General features: G+C 53.2%; 1 protein-coding gene and 1 non-coding gene across 2 annotated transcripts; both read left to right on the top strand.

The window, feature by feature from the left end:
• Positions 1–447: 447 nt before the first annotated feature.
• On the top strand, positions 448–11,169 carry EEF2 (eukaryotic translation elongation factor 2). The gene is made up of 15 exons (XM_037824123.1): positions 448–575; positions 1,518–1,732; positions 2,585–2,766; positions 2,849–3,060; positions 3,484–3,662; positions 3,832–3,937; positions 4,350–4,463; positions 4,859–4,997; positions 5,201–5,396; positions 7,332–7,590; positions 7,997–8,104; positions 8,788–9,141; positions 9,469–9,651; positions 9,731–9,863; positions 10,442–11,169. The coding sequence occupies exons 1-15, from the start codon at positions 573–575 to the stop codon at positions 10,633–10,635; spliced, it is 2,577 nt and encodes an 858-aa protein (XP_037680051.1). The 5' UTR covers positions 448–572; the 3' UTR covers positions 10,636–11,169.
• LOC119525504 lies at positions 3,334–3,398 on the top strand. Its single transcript, XR_005214976.1, has one exon. It is a non-coding gene; the product is annotated as a small nucleolar RNA SNORD37 (small nucleolar RNA).
• Positions 11,170–15,845: the final 4,676 nt, after the last annotated feature.

The raw sequence follows: 15,845 nt of genomic DNA, 5'->3' as shown, positions 1-15,845 counted from the left end.
TTTTATTTTGAAATAATTACATATTCACGGGGAGTTGCAAAAATAGCATAGGGAGGTCCCAAGCCCTCTTCACCCAACTTCCCCCAGGGGTATCATTTTACATAACAAGATCAAAGCCAGGAAATTGACCTTGGTATGTTCCACAGACACCCTTGAGATGCCATTGTGCTTTTAAAACAGAAGGGCTTGGCATTTTGCAAGCTGATACAGTTCCTTGTTACTATTCTTTTCAGCTCAAACGGGGCTTTTCGCTTTGTGGACCTGTTTCATCCCAAAGGCATACACCCAGTTTGGGGCAGACCCGCTGCTCCTGGGAAATCCAGGCTGCGAACGCGGATCCTGCAGCCACGCCCGCGCCTCATGGGTTAAACGCGGGAACGCGTCTTTGCGCCTGCGCGCGGCGTCCCCTCGCCCCGCCCCCGCAACGCAGTCAGATGACCCGCCCAACCGGCGTCGGCCTATAAAGGGCCGGGTGTTGACGTCAGCGTTCTCTTCCGCCGTCGTCGCCGCCATCCTCGGCGCGTCTGGCCTCGCTCGGATCTGCTTGGGAGAATCCACCGCCATCCGCCACCATGGTGAGCGAACGCGGGCCGGCAGGCTGGCCGGGACTATGGCGGGGCCGGGCTCGGGGCTTTGGGGCCGCCCGGACCGCGGGAGGGAGACATGGCGGCGGCAGCGGCGGAGGGGCCGGCGGGCGCGGGGCTCGGCGAGCGGCGGCCGCCATGTCTGCGCGCCCCGCACCCTGGCAGGCCGCGACTCCGCTTCCGGGGGGCGCCGCAGGCTGGAGCTGGGGCGGAGATGGAGGGCTGGGACAGACGATGTGGCCGGCGCAGTAATGGCGGGCGCCGCGGTGGCAGCGGCGAGAGAGGGAGGCGCCTTATGTAACCCGCGGGCCGGGAGTTTGCATTTGGGTTTTTTTGTTGCGTGGCCGTGGGCGTTGGTGGGATGGCAAATCCAAGACTTAGCGATCCTCTTTGGAAAATCATGTCACCTTTGTGTAAGATCGTTTTCTCTACCTGCCTCTCAACTGTGAAAAATCCATTTTGGGGTACTAGGTGGAGGCTTATACACGCCCCCCCCCCAAAAAAAAAAGAAAGCCCCCCAGCTTGGTCGAGGGTGGCATGTTCAGAAATCTCACCAGGTGGGTGGCCCTCATTCTTACAAACCTTCCAGGTAGGAGGGTGACCTTGGATTTTAAAGAGATTTTCTGGTGGAGGGAAGGTGGGGGTGGGGGGAATACCAGTGGCAACCCCAAGGGGTCTTGGGGGAAATCTCGTCCCGGGTATTTGTTAATGGACCCTTTATATCTGTAGCTGACCTAAGAGAAACATGTTGTCACATCTGGAGACTTCATCTCCAGCTGCCTTTGTGGGTTGTCACCTCCAAATGACAGCTAGACCCGGCGGATCTTTGGAGATTTGGGGGAGTGGTTTTGGAGGGGTGTCCCTGTTGCCAGCAGGTGGGAGTTAGGGTCCCCCGAGGGTTGGCCGGCTCCTGAATTCCGAGTGGGTTCCCAGGTGAACTTCACAGTGGACCAGATCCGGGCCATCATGGACAAGAAGGCCAACATCCGGAACATGTCCGTCATCGCCCACGTCGACCACGGCAAGTCCACGCTGACGGACTCTCTGGTCTGCAAGGCGGGCATCATCGCCTCCGCCCGGGCCGGGGAGACCCGCTTCACGGACACCCGGAAGGATGAGCAGGAGCGTTGCATCACCATCAAGTCAACGTGAGCACCCCGGGGCGACCTCTGGACCCGGGCGGGTGGTGCCGGGCACTTGGCTGGAGCCCCTGGGTCCTGGGGGGGAGGTGGCGGGCAGCAGGCACTTTGCTGGGAAACCTTGGGGACAAATTGAGCCCCGTGGGGCTGGTTTGAGGGAGATTCGATCTAGGGAGTGAGACGGAGAGTATGTCAGGTGCAGGAAGGGCCAGTATTGGGGACTGTTGGGCCTAGGAGAGGATGGGGTTAACCCAGTGGCTTCTCCTTCCCAAGGGGGCATTTCTGCCCCCCCAAAAGACATTTGGCAATGTCTGGGGACGTTTCTGGTTGTCACGACTGGGAGGGGTGCTGCTGATCATTCTAGGTGGTCTTTGACAGCATCTACCTACTCCTAAGATCAACAGTGCAAGGTTGACGAACCCAAAGCAGAGTGGGGGTGATAGCAAGGGACTTACTATGTTGGTGATTTGTGCTTGGGCGCTTGTCGTAGACTTTCTTCTGATGGGAGAGGAGAGGGAGGTGGCCTGTAGGGTGTCTTTGGGGCTGGTTGCATGGGTGGTCTCTCGAAGCAGCTGTGATGTGCCCAAGGTGGGTCTGGTGGGGTGTGTGTTTGAGGAGCTGGCCTTTGGGTGAGGAGGATTGTCCCTGCACGTGCCAGGTGGAAAGTCCCAAGTTGCCTTTAGGGATGAGTAATGCAGGGAAAGGGCAGGCAGGGGTGGCCACCCTGGCTTTTTTATAGCCGTCACAGCTTGAGTAGTTCATAGTCACCTGTCCTGACCACCACACCCTGGGGTCACGGGGATCTGGGTGTCCAGGTCCTGGTGTGGCCTTGTCCAACCCCCTTGCTGTGCCTCTCCTCAGCGCCATCTCCCTCTTCTATGAACTCTCGGAGAACGACCTGAACTTCATCAAGCAAAGCAAGGATGGGTCTGGCTTCCTCATCAACCTCATCGACTCCCCCGGGCACGTAGACTTCTCCTCGGAGGTGACAGCCGCCCTGCGTGTCACTGATGGCGCCCTCGTGGTGGTGGACTGTGTATCAGGTAAGCCACGGCCCCCTCCCAGCAGAGCCCCTGGGACCCCAGGCCCTGGGCCCCTGGGTGACGCCACGTCTCCCTGCGCCAGGCGTGTGCGTGCAGACGGAGACGGTGCTGCGGCAGGCCATCGCTGAGCGCATCAAGCCCGTCCTGATGATGAACAAGATGGACCGGGCCCTGCTGGAGCTGCAGCTGGACTCTGAGGAGCTCTACCAGACCTTCCAGCGCATCGTGGAGAACGTCAACGTCATCATCTCCACCTATGGCGAGGGCGAGAGCGGCCCCATGGGGAACATCATGGTGCGTCCAGGGACCCCCGTGTCGTCATCTGGCAGGGCCTGCAGGGCTTGCTGCCCTTTGGGCTCACGGGGGTTAGGGGGAGAGTAATTGAGCTCATGGAGTGGAAGGGACTCTTGAGGGATTTTTGCCAAGGACGTGAGAGAGTTGGAGTGACAGAAGAGGGGTCAAAATTTTTTCAAAACTGACTCCAGCTAGCCCTTGACTTTGGGGAGGCTGGTGGGGTGGCCTGCCTGCTGAGGGTACATCCCCCCCCCGACTCCTGAGTGCTGCCCAGTATGTGATGACTGAAATTTCTTCACTTTGACCTGACGTCTCCTGAAGAAATCCAGCGTCTGAAGCTAGTGGCTCCCAGGGACTGTGGGGCTCTGGTTTCTGTGTGCAGGCTCCCCACTCACAGCCTCTTGGGATTTCCTTCTCTCTCAGATTGACCCCGTCCTGGGTACCGTCGGCTTTGGGTCCGGCCTCCATGGCTGGGCCTTCACCCTGAAGCAGTTTGCCGAAATGTACGTGGCCAAGTTTGCCGCCAAGGGCGAGGGCCAGCTGGGGCCAGCGGAGCGGGCCAAGAAAGTGGAGGACATGATGAAGAAGCTGTGGGGCGACCGGTGAGTGCCAGCCGGGAGAAGCTGGTGGCTTTCCCACTAGTGTTCCAACCCGGAGCTGGTCTCGGGCCACCTGAGGTGTGGGGTGGCAGGAGAACTGCCCGGGCGCATTCCCTCGGCGGTCCACCGCGGGTCCCCTAACCTGGTTGGGTTGGGCCTTCTCTGCCACCAGGTACTTCGACCCAGCCAACGGCAAGTTCAGCAAGTCCGCCACCAGCCCTGACGGCAAGAAGCTGCCCCGGACTTTCTGCCAGCTCATCCTGGACCCCATCTTCAAGGTGAGGCGTGAGAACGAGTGTGGGGTGTCCTCTTCTGGGGCCCAGTGAGTCCTGCAGCCTGGTTACCTGCACAAGGCACAGGGAAAGGTGTTCAGGGGCCCCAGGGCAGGCGGGAGACAGCTCGAGGGGGCCCCGGCACCTCAGGATTCCTGGACTGTGAACTGAGACTGGAGTTAGATGGGATGAAGGAGAGGAAGGGCTTGGCTTTGGGAACTGGTAGGTAGTACATGTTGGACCCGTTTTGGAGCTTGGAGTCAGATTTTTAACCCACAGTGAGATTTTCATGCCTTGGTTAGGCCAGGCCTCTTGTGTTAAGGTGGCAGGGAGTTCCGCAGCTTGTTCTGGAAGCTGGCCGTCTTACTCTCTGGCAGAAAGGAGCTCCGGGCCTCTTCTCACTCCCCTGTGCCTTTAGGTGTTCGATGCAATCATGAATTTCAAGAAAGAGGAGACGGCAAAACTGATAGAGAAATTAGACATCAAGCTGGACAGCGAGGACAAGGACAAAGAAGGCAAGCCACTCCTGAAGGTAAGCAGGGTGGGGGCGCTCCCCAAGGACTGCGCTGGTCCAGTGTGTCCCTCGCAAAGCTCGGGATGTTTCCAGCCCAGACCCTTGGGGAGTGGGGTTGGGTGGCGCTCCCTCCTTTTCCCCTTTGGGCCTGTTATGGCTGTGGGTCCTTGAAAGCATCGCCATTCCCACCTCAGTGGCTGGGTCAAGGCTGTGCTGACTCCGGTGCTTGCTCTTTGTCACTGCAGGCCTTTTTCTAGAAGGGCCCAAGGCTGTGGGGTACAGTGCTCTAGTGTCCTAGAGCCCTGTTGTCCTCAGGTTCCCCAAGGAAGGGAAAGTGATGAGTGCTTGACTCTGAGGGTCTCAGGGTTGTCACCAAACTCCTGTCCCTTGTGACCCTCTCCTTGCACCCGCAGGCTGTGATGCGCCGCTGGCTGCCCGCCGGGGACGCCCTGCTGCAGATGATCACCATCCACCTGCCCTCCCCCGTGACGGCCCAGAAGTACCGCTGCGAGCTCCTCTACGAGGGGCCCCCTGACGACGAGGCCGCCATGGGTAGGAGACCCCACTGCACCTGCCTCGGAGTTGCAGATCTAGTCAACACTGGTCCACGGGTTGACCAGTGTTGGTGGCTGGTGGAAAGCTGTGGCTTTGGGAGTTTGTCGTCTAGCTTGAGGTCTCAGCAGGATTCTGGAAGCTAAGCATAGAATTAAGCTACTAGAGAGTAATGCTCCCCTTGGGGGATTTTCTCTCCTTAGGCATTAAAAGCTGTGACCCCAAAGGCCCTCTCATGATGTACATTTCCAAAATGGTGCCAACCTCTGACAAAGGTCGCTTCTACGCCTTCGGCCGGGTCTTCTCGGGCCTGGTTTCCACCGGCCTGAAGGTCAGGATCATGGGCCCCAACTACACGCCCGGGAAGAAGGAGGACCTCTACCTGAAGCCCATCCAGAGGTGAGCGGGCCCGGTGCGGGCGTCTGTCCCGGGAGGCGACTTCACTTCAAGCCATTGCAGGGCTCAGAACCCGCGTCGTCTGAGGGGTGTCCCCAGGAGAGCAGGGCTCGGCTCCTCCAGGCCTCTCCCCAGCCAGGCCCTAGAAACAGGAGCCCTGAGCGCCGCGTCCATCTTGCAGATGAACAGACGTCCTGGAGAAGCTGCAGCTGCCCCCATGTTCTTTTTTTTTTTCTTGGAGGAGTAGGCTTACGGAAAAGTCAGACTTAGAATAGAGTTCCCAGAGACCACCCTATTGTTAGCCCCTTGCCTTGGGGTGTATTTGGTATAATTTATGAAAAAGCATTTTGTAATTTGGTGCTGTCATTCATCGTTTAAATGGGGTTCACGGTTTACAATTTCCTAGTAATATGCATACGTATGTATGAGATACATATGCTTATATATATATGGTATATGGACCACCTAAAGCTTTTTTTTAACCACATTCAAGTAATAGCATTTGGTGCATTAATTATATTCACAGTGCTGTGCCACCATCACCACCATCCATCACCAAAACTTTACACTCAACCCAGATAGAAGCCGTACAATTTTAGCCTGAACTTCTCATTCCCTACCCCTGCCCCTTGTAACCTGTATTCTGGTTTTTGACTGTGAATTGGTTTGTTGTAATAATTTCACATTAGTGAAATCATATAATATCTATCCACTCTTTTGTGTCTGGCTTATCTCAAGATTACTTCTAATTTCTTCTGTGTTGTCACATGTATCAGAACTGCATTTCTTTTTACAGTAGAGTAATACTCCGTTGTATGGATAAGACCGCGTTTTATTCCTCCGTCTGTTGACGGACACTTGAGTTGCTTCTGTCTTTTGGCAACTGTGAATAATGCTTCACTGAACATTGGTGGCAGTTGTCTGCTCGAGTCCCTGCTTTCATTTCTTTTGAGTATACAGAGTAGCGGCATTGCCAGGTCATGTGGTCCTTCTATATTTTGTATACTTTTAGAGAAACTGCCAAACTGTCTTCCACAGTGGCTGCTCCAGTTTACGTTTTTACCGACAATGGACAAGTGTTCTGTTTCTCTGCATTCTCTCCATCGTTTATGATTTTCTATTTTAATAATAGCCATTCTAGTATTAAATGGTTTTGGTTTGCATTTCCTTTGTGATTAATGATGCTGAGCGTCTTTCCCTGGGCTTTTTTGGCTATTCGTATATCTTTGGAGAAACGTCTATTCATGTTTTTTGCCCATTTTTAAAATCACTTGCCGTTTTATTGCCGAGTTGTAGGATTCGTTAAATACATTAAGATATTAAATGCTTACTAGGTATGTGGTTTCCAAATATTTTCTCCCATTGAGTATTTCTCTTTTTCACTTTCATGACAAAGTCTTTTGCACAAAAGATTTTAATTTTGATAGGCTTTTTTTTTTTTTTTTCCTTTTTTTTTTCCTTGTGTTTCTACCACTTTGAATATAAAGTCTTAAAAAACCATTGCCCAGTATGGGGTCTGGAAGATGCTTTCCTATGTTTTATATTTGTAGTTCTGGTTCTTACATTTGTGTCTTGTTTCTATTTGGAGTTGATTTTTGTATGCAGTGTGAGGTATAAGGGTCTGTCCACATTCAATCTGTTGCATATAAAGATCCAGTTGGCACCCATTTATTTTTGGAGCTTCAGACTCCAGGTGGTGGCACAGTTTTACTGTGTACCCAAAGGGCAGGCACCAGCCCCACAGATGTGCCTGACATGCCTGCGGCAGCCACCATTCCACTGGGGTCACGGGCCGGTGGACCTCGTTGGCCTCTGGCTCTTGGGGTGGGGGAGTGGGTGGGGCTGGCACCCCAGTCCGGGCCTTTGGAACGCCGTCTCCTGGCTCCTGGGGTCCTGGCAGAGCCCGCCCCAGCTGAGGCACCCTCCCCTCCTCTCCAGGACGATCCTGATGATGGGCCGCTACGTGGAGCCCATTGAGGACGTGCCCTGCGGGAACATCGTGGGCCTGGTGGGGGTGGACCAGTTCCTGGTGAAGACGGGCACCATCACCACCTTCGAGCACGCCCACAACATGCGTGTGATGAAGTTCAGCGTCAGCCCTGTCGTCAGGGTCGCCGTGGAGGCCAAGAACCCCGCCGACCTGCCCAAGCTGGTGGAGGGGCTGAAGCGGCTGGCCAAGTCGGACCCCATGGTGCAGGTGGGTGGGCACCATCCTTTGGCGGTTGGCGGGCACCCTATTGGGGAAGCCTGTTTCTGGCAGAAGGTGTGGCTGAGTTGGCTGGGAGATTTCACACAAAGATGGGCATTGCCAGCTGTTGGAAGACCAGGTGTGTTTGTGCTGGGTGCACACCTCGCCAGGTGGCACTAGTGCCCCTTCAGTCACGTCCCCTTTACCCAGGTGAACCCTCTTTCGTAGGCTTTCTGCTGGTCTTGGGGTTTGGAGGGTCTCTGTGTTAAGGAGAGGCCCCCTGGCCCTTTTGCTGCCTCTGGTATTTCCCCGGAAGCCTTCCCCCAAACCAACAGGAGGGGACAGTGGACCCTCCTCCCTGGGAGCGTCTGTCTCAGGGGTCTGTACCCACACACTGACAGTGGGTTCCTTGCAGTGCATCATCGAGGAGTCAGGTGAGCACATCATCGCGGGCGCCGGGGAGCTGCACCTGGAGATCTGCCTCAAGGACCTGGAGGAGGACCATGCCTGCATCCCCATCAAGGTGGGCATGTGGTTGTCCCACCCGCTGAGGGCTTGGGAGAGGCCCCGGAAGGCACAGGGACTTGTGTCCGTAACCGGCCTCCATCCTCGCCTGCTCGTGGGTTCCCTGGCTTTCAGTCCCCCTTTTTTTATGGAGCTGAGGAGCTCAGGGGTGCAAATAGTTTTGACCAGATTTGGGTCTTTGTTACAAGTATTTCTCCTTGTCGTTAAGCTGCTTAGATCTTTTCACTGTTTTTTTCTGGTTGTAGAAAGTAAATAGTGGCTAAATTCTGTATTGCAGATAGGTGACACTGAGCTGTTTTGAGTGCCGTTGTTAACTTTTTTTTTCTCTGTAGTCATCTGCATAGTGGCACGTGTAAACCAAACTGGAGTTAAGCCAGGCCTGTTTTCTGCACCGTACTTTGATCAGTCAGTACTTGTGAGAGCTTTGCGAGGTTTTATGAGATGAGTAATCCTGCAGCCAATCTTGTTGGCAGTGGGTCACCCTCTACGAGTACCTCATACTGCAGCAGAAGTAGGGCGCGGACAGCTTTGTGCCACTGAGTCAGGCCTAGCATTCCAGTTTGTGAGCTGTGGCCTGCCCACGCTTCCTCCCTCACCAGGAAACGCTTCAGAAGCTGTTGCTTGGAAGGTCACTGCTTCTTCCAGCAGGTGTGACTGATATGTGATATGTTCTCCTCGCAGAAATCCGACCCAGTCGTCTCCTACCGTGAGACTGTCAGCGAAGAGTCGAACGTGCTGTGCCTCTCCAAATCCCCCAACAAGCACAACCGTCTGTACATGAAGGCGCGGCCCTTCCCCGACGGCCTGGCCGAGGACATCGACAAGGGTGAGGTGTCTGCCCGCCAGGAGCTCAAGCAGCGGGCTCGCTACCTGGCCGAGAAGTACGAGTGGGACGTGGCCGAGGCCCGCAAGATCTGGTGCTTCGGGCCTGACGGCACCGGCCCCAACATCCTCACTGACATCACCAAGGGTGTGCAGTACCTCAATGAGATCAAGGACAGCGTGGTGGCTGGCTTCCAGTGGGCCACCAAGGAGGTGTGTGTGGCGGGGGGAGCCATGGCTGGGCTGAGCGGTGGGTGTGGCCCTGCTTTGTGTCATTCCTCACACCTGGGGGGCCCAGGTCCAGCTGTCCTTGCCCCATGTGGCCTTGCAAGGAAAGTTCATTTGCTCGACAAATAGTTGTGTGCCCCTGGGAAGCAGACTGTAAGCCAGCTGTTAGATGCAAGGTTTCTATTCCGATGGGTTCCCTTGGGTGTTAGGGAGCAGAAGGGGCTGGCGCAGGGCAGGTGAGACAGCTCGTGGCTCCTGGGCCGCAGTGAGTGGCCGTGCAGCCTGTGACAGTGTTCTCTGTCCACCCTGTAGGGTGCACTGTGCGAGGAGAACATGCGGGGTGTTCGATTTGACGTCCACGACGTGACGCTACACGCTGACGCCATCCACCGTGGGGGCGGCCAGATCATCCCCACTGCCCGGCGCTGCCTCTATGCCAGTGTGCTCACTGCCCAGCCCCGCCTCATGGAGCCCATCTACCTTGTCGAGATCCAGGTGAGTGGCTGGCCCTGCTGCTCCCAGCCCGGCTCCCGAGCTCCTGAACAGCCGCTCAAAACCTCTCTTTCCCTGGCAGTGTCCGGAACAGGTGGTCGGTGGCATCTATGGGGTCCTGAACAGGAAGCGGGGCCACGTCTTCGAGGAGTCCCAAGTGGCTGGCACTCCCATGTTTGTCGTGAAGGCTTACCTGCCCGTCAACGAGTCCTTCGGTAAGTGTGGCCAATTGGCCTTCTACGGGCCTGTGATGCTCGGCCAGGCTGGTCAACCTGGGAGACCTGATCCCGGATCTTAAAGGAGGGTCTTCCTGAGAGTGGCCACAGTACGGTTGGGCCAGATTTGATGTCTGAACATGGTGGCTCATGCCTCCTGGGACGTGGGTGGGCTGAGGCATAGTGGGGAAGGAGGGGACCCAGTCCCACCACCTGGTGTGTGGGCCCGAGGGAAAGCAGCTTCCCCATCCCCAGGACCAGGCCGCTTGGTGAGATTTGGTTAGTAGGTTTGAAACGACAGCAGGTGAGGCCGGGAGGCTGTGCCTCAGCCCCGTCTTGAGGAGGAAGGAAGGAAGGAGGGAGAGGGAGGCCCAGGAGGGGTCTTGGTGTTGGGCAGCATGGTGAGTGCCCGGCCACTGGGATGCAGTGTTCAGTCGCCCCCTTGGTTGGGGACACAGGTGGCAAAGCCCACTGCTTCCCAGACCCAGGCTAGGAGGGCCTGGATTCCAGTCTAGGGCGATGGTTCGGCCTCTTGGCCTGGGCTATCCAGTGAGGTCCCCTCCCCGCCCTCCCCACAGGCTTCACCGCTGACCTACGGTCCAACACCGGTGGCCAGGCCTTCCCCCAGTGCGTGTTCGACCACTGGCAGGTCCTGCCCGGAGACCCCTTCGACAACACCAGCCGCCCCAGCCAGGTGGTAGCTGAGACCCGCAAGCGCAAAGGCCTGAAGGAGGGCATCCCGGCCCTGGACAACTTCCTGGACAAGTTGTAGGCGGCCCTCCCGCCCCCAGGGCGGCCTGGCGTGGGGCGGCTGCAGCAGCAGGCCCTGCGTCCTCCCAGCCGCCTGGCTGACGCCTCGAGACTGTCCAGACATGGGGATCTCTGCCTGAAAGGTTTCTGGGGCCCGCTGCGGCCATCACCCAACATTAACACTTGATGCCGTTTCTGCCAATATTTATTTCAGGATGTCAAAGAGGAGCCGAATGCCCTCTTGGCAGGGACTTACCTGGCTGGCGGGGGTGGGGGAGGTGGGGTGGGACACCCAATGCTTTATTATTATTTTTTTTCATTTCTTCAGAGGGAATTCAGATGTCCAAAAAAAAAAAAAATAATAATGGTAAATAAATGCATTAAGAGGTTTATTTGGGTAACTGACCTGTAGTGGGTTTTCCTCCAGAAAGGGCAGGAGCAAGCGGGCGGCCGCAGCTCTGTGGACAGAAACTCGAAGGCAGGAAGCCCTGTGGGTCTCCACGGGCCCCTCCACTGTACCAGTGCCGTTGGAATAATAAATCTGACGTGTGGTGAGCATCTGCCTGCAGCGCGCCTTTGTTCTCTGACACCCATGTGGCTGTCCCAGGAAATTGTGGGGCCGGCAGTGACCCTCAATCGTGGAGTCGAACACAGCCTCAGGTTTGGGCCGAGTCCTCGTACCCAGGCACAAACAGTAGCTCACTGTCCCCGTTGCTCTCACCTCACCTTCCGCCAGGTGGGGCCACCCAAAGGATCTTTCTGTGGTGACGCAAGTGTCCTCGGCTGTCCCAAACCACAGACCCTGTCCCAGCGGGGCCGCTAAGCACGTGAAATGGGACTAGTGCAGCCAAGGGACAGAGTTGTGCATTTTAAATAGATCTCAGGAGTTTGGAGCTGACGGCCACTTGACTGGGCAGTACGGATGGAGGTTGTGCTCCAAGTTACCCCAGTCACATCCTTGTCCTTCACCCCATTTCTGAGTAGCCCACTGGGGGCTCATTTGTAAGGTACCTGGGGCAGGAGGGTAACCCCAAGGCTGGTTTACTGCTAAAGATGTTTCCAGAGGTGCTGATTCCTTGTAGAATTGCAGAACTATCCAGTCAGACTTGAACCTAAGCTGCCTGAAATGATACATGGCTTATCAGCATCTTGCCAGGTATCCACTCAGCACCGGAAATAAGTTGCCGTAAAATGTATGTTTGTTAATAGATAAAAAGAAATAACTGAAGTTTTATAATTGGAGCAAAAAGGGGAATGAGTTTTGAGATGTGTGTGTTCGATTTCTAGTTGCTGAGTTGGCTTCCTAGTGGGCAGTGAGCTTCCTGGTGGCCAAAGCAAGGAAAAACTTGGTCATTTTTTATAGTAATTAGTAAAACAATTTGTAGAAGTTGAATTTATAAGATAACAGATGTTAGTATATTTTAGTGATATTTGCATATACATAAAGTAGTTCTCACAGAGGTTTGTTTGCTAAAATAACCCCCCTTATAAAATGCCAGGAAACACTCCTGGAGGAGTCTTGGATGTGTTTTCTAAGGCCGACAAAGACCCACTTGATTTGCCAATTTGGAGTACCTTGTTTGCTCTCAAAAGAACCGAGAATAGCCAGCCGGTCTTCAGTGTGGGGCAAGAGGTTCTCTGATGCTGAGGGACAGCTGATGGCTACTCGCTGCTCCCCCTCCTGGCCCTCGGGCGTCGTGAGTCCTCACTGTGAGCCTTGAGTTCTAGATAGCGTGTGGATAGTCTGTTTCACAGGTAAATGCCTCCAGACGGGTCATCATTCCAGGTCTTGCAGCGTAGTGGCAGAGGCAAGCCTCGAACATGACCATTGCTACTTAACATTGTGGCGTGCAGGTGCACACGGGCTTCTGTGTGGGCTGTGGACACGCTGAGAGCATTGTCAGTCCTGCCCATGACTTGGAAAAAATGGAAGAACCTCAATTTGCTGCATCTTCCTTTTTAACAAAGAGAACTGGCCCAGGGAGCAACCCTTGGCCAGTCACCAGTGCTTTGTTGGTATCAGTATTTATACTTGGCCTTTATATATTTTAATGCTTTGAAATACATATGTAAATCTCTTTTAAAAATAATGCAAAAGGAATGATGTCACTGAAAAAGGCAGAATAGAGAACTCCAGGACACCCCCCAAACAAAACTAATAAGTTGGCAAGAATCTCAGGATCGGCTTTTGCAGATTTCTGGAGTCTGCTTAAAAGCAACTTAATGAAGAAGGAAGTGGCTGAGTAAGAGAAGATTGCCCCAGATCAGCGGTGACTGTGAAGACAGCAGCACAGACTCGCAGCTTTCTAGTTCCAGGTTGAGCAACATGGACCTTCTTAAAGGACTGGTTGGCTGCTTTAACGAGTTGGGGGGTTCCTGTGAGGACTGTTACAAAGGCTTGTATTTGTTTCACCCAAGCAGTGTTTCCAGGGTGGGGTGGCTTCCCAGCGGGCTTTTGCTAAAAGCATTCAGAGGCAGTAATATTGGCTGCAGCAGCTTGGGGGCAAGGGAGAGCAACAGACTGAAAAGCCTGGGAAGGAAGAGGTTGAGAAATGGGCAAATAAGAGCTTTTGAAAGCCTCCGTGTATACTGGGGGATTGGGATGGCCACACGGGCCCAGGTCTGGGTGCATGCTCAGGAAAATCCTGAGAAGACCCCGAGCTTTCATCTCTGGCTGACATGCAGGCTCCCTGCGTGCTGGAAGTGAAAGCTAAGGTAGAGTTGTAAATGGCCTAATGAAACACAGCCAAGGCGCAAAGATTGGAAGAGTATGTTCTTTCTTAGCTCAGGGTGTTTAAACAAATGCCAATATGGCTATAAGCCAATGGAACACAGACTCCAGGAACTTCACGCAAATGAGCAACACGGACTTGACAAAAGAGCTTAGAAAAGTCACTGAACCAGAGGTGCCACGTTAGAGTATTAAAATTATCCAGTTCTCAACAACAAAAATAAAAAGAATGCAAAGAAGCCAGAAAGCATGGCCCATTTATGTGAAAAAAAGGAAATTAGTGGAAATTGTCCCTGAGGAAGTCTTAGGCATTGGACTTAGGAGAAAATTACTTTAAGGAGAAAATTACTTTAGCTGTCTTAAGTATACTCAAAGAGTCAAAGGAAATGTTGAACAAAGAACTGCCAGGAGAAGGGTGTCTCAGCAATTAGAGATGTCAGTAAAAAAATTGGGAATTATAAAAAGGAACCAAATAGAAATTCTGGAACAGAAGAGTACAATCACTGAAATGAAAAAACTCACTGGAGGGGTTCAATAGCACATATGAGTAAGCAGAAGAAATAATGAACTCAGAAAACGGATTATTGGGATTACTCAGTCTGAGTAGCTGCAAGAGGGACACTGATCAAGTATATAAATAAATACAACAAAGAATACAATAAAAATGGATGAATTGGGACTTCATCAAAATTCATTTAAGTGAAAAGACAACCTACAGAATGGGAGAAAAGAGTTGCAAATCATATAGCTGATAAGGGACATGTATCCAAAATAGGTAACAGCATCAAACATCAAAAACAATCCAATTAAAATGGGCAAATTATCTGAACAGACATTTCTCCAAAGAAGGTATACAAATGGCCAATAAGCATGTAAAAAGATACTCAACATCATTAGCCATTAGGGAAATGCAAATCAAAACCACAATGAGATACGGCTTCACACCCAGTAGGATGGCTCTTATGGAGTGGGGAGTGAAATAAATGTTGGCAAGGATGTGGAGGAATTGAGAGTCTTGTGCTTGTTGGGGGAATAACATAAACCAGTGCAGCTGCTGTGGGAAGCAGATACTTGTACTATTCCTCTAATAGTTAAATGTAGAATTACCATATTACCTGACAATTCCACTCCTAGGTATACACCCCAAAGACTTGAAAATGGAGACCTAAACAGATACTTGTACATGAATGTTTCATGCATCACTATTCATAATAGCCAAAAAGTGGGAATGCCTTGAATATCTATTGATGGATAAATGGATAAACAAGATGTGGCATATCCATGCAATAGAATATTATTCAGCCATAAAAAGGAGTGGGGCTCTGATACATTCTACAACATGGGTGAACTCTAAAATACTATGCTGAGCTAAGTAAGCCAGACAAAAAGTTGTAGATTCCTTTTATATGAGGAGTCTAAAATAGGCAAACCCACAGAGACAGAATGTAGATTATTGGTTGCCAGGAGCTGGAAGAAGGTGGAAATGGGGAGTTATTGCTTAATGCATGCAGACTTTTTGTTTGGGATGATGAAAAAGTTGTGGGAATAGATAGTGGTGATGGTTATAAAAACAAAACAGATTCCAAGTTGTAGGTGAAACACATAAAGTTATGTGTCAACGATACCTCATTAAAACTTTAAAAAAAAAATGGTGGACTACACCGTATTTGCTACGGTGTTGCCCAAACAATTCCATCACCTAATTTAAAATTAACGAAATAAGTGCGGAGGAAAGCGAATTCCAGCCAGAAGGAACATCGTGTGTGAAGACCTGGGGTAGGATGAGGTGTTTGAAGTCAGAAGGCAGGCAAGTGGGATTGGAGTGGATTGAACAAGGTGGGGGTATTGGCAGGGGATGAGGCAAAGCGATCAGCACAGACCAAAGGACGCAGGGTCTTGTGCCCGATTGCTTTCAGCATTAGCTTAGGGTTCAGCTGTGCCATTTACCAGCTGTGTGACCTTGGGCTGGTTACTCTCTCTGGGTTCTGTTTCCTTAATTGTAGAATGGGGAAAATATTACCTCTTAGGGTTATGATTCGTGGTATATTCTAAGGCTCAAAAAATGTTAGCTGTTATTAGCATTTATCTTGAGACTAATAGGAGTCAGAAAAGAGTGCTAAAGAAAGGAAGGAAGTGAGGATGCAGGACTCTAGCATCCCGCCTCCCAGCTTCAGGACCCGGGTCAGAGGAGGAGAGGGGAGGGGCAGTCCAGGACCCGGAAGTCGGCCTTCCTTCTATCAGCTTGACCAACGTCCCTCTCAGCCAATCAATTGCGGGCGGGCCAGCCCGTCGGCCAGTGGCAAGGCCGCATCCGGGTGAGGGGGCCGGACACCAGCGGGCCTGGGCGGTGGGGGGCGGGGCGTCGAAGTGGCGAGAGGAGCGACGGCGCGCCGGCCAATGGGCCGTGAGATTCACGTCTCGGGAGGCGGGCGCTGGCGGACGCGGTGACGTCACGCAGGCCGGCACGTCGCGGCCGTGAAGGCGGCGGGGGCTGAAGGCGG

The sequence above is a fragment of the Choloepus didactylus genome (assembly GCF_015220235.1).
Source record: "Choloepus didactylus isolate mChoDid1 chromosome 25 unlocalized genomic scaffold, mChoDid1.pri SUPER_25_unloc1, whole genome shotgun sequence".
Lineage (NCBI taxonomy): Eukaryota > Metazoa > Chordata > Mammalia > Pilosa > Megalonychidae > Choloepus > Choloepus didactylus.
The sequence above is the reverse complement of the archived record's forward strand: the minus strand, read 5'-3'. Positions and strand labels throughout refer to the sequence as shown.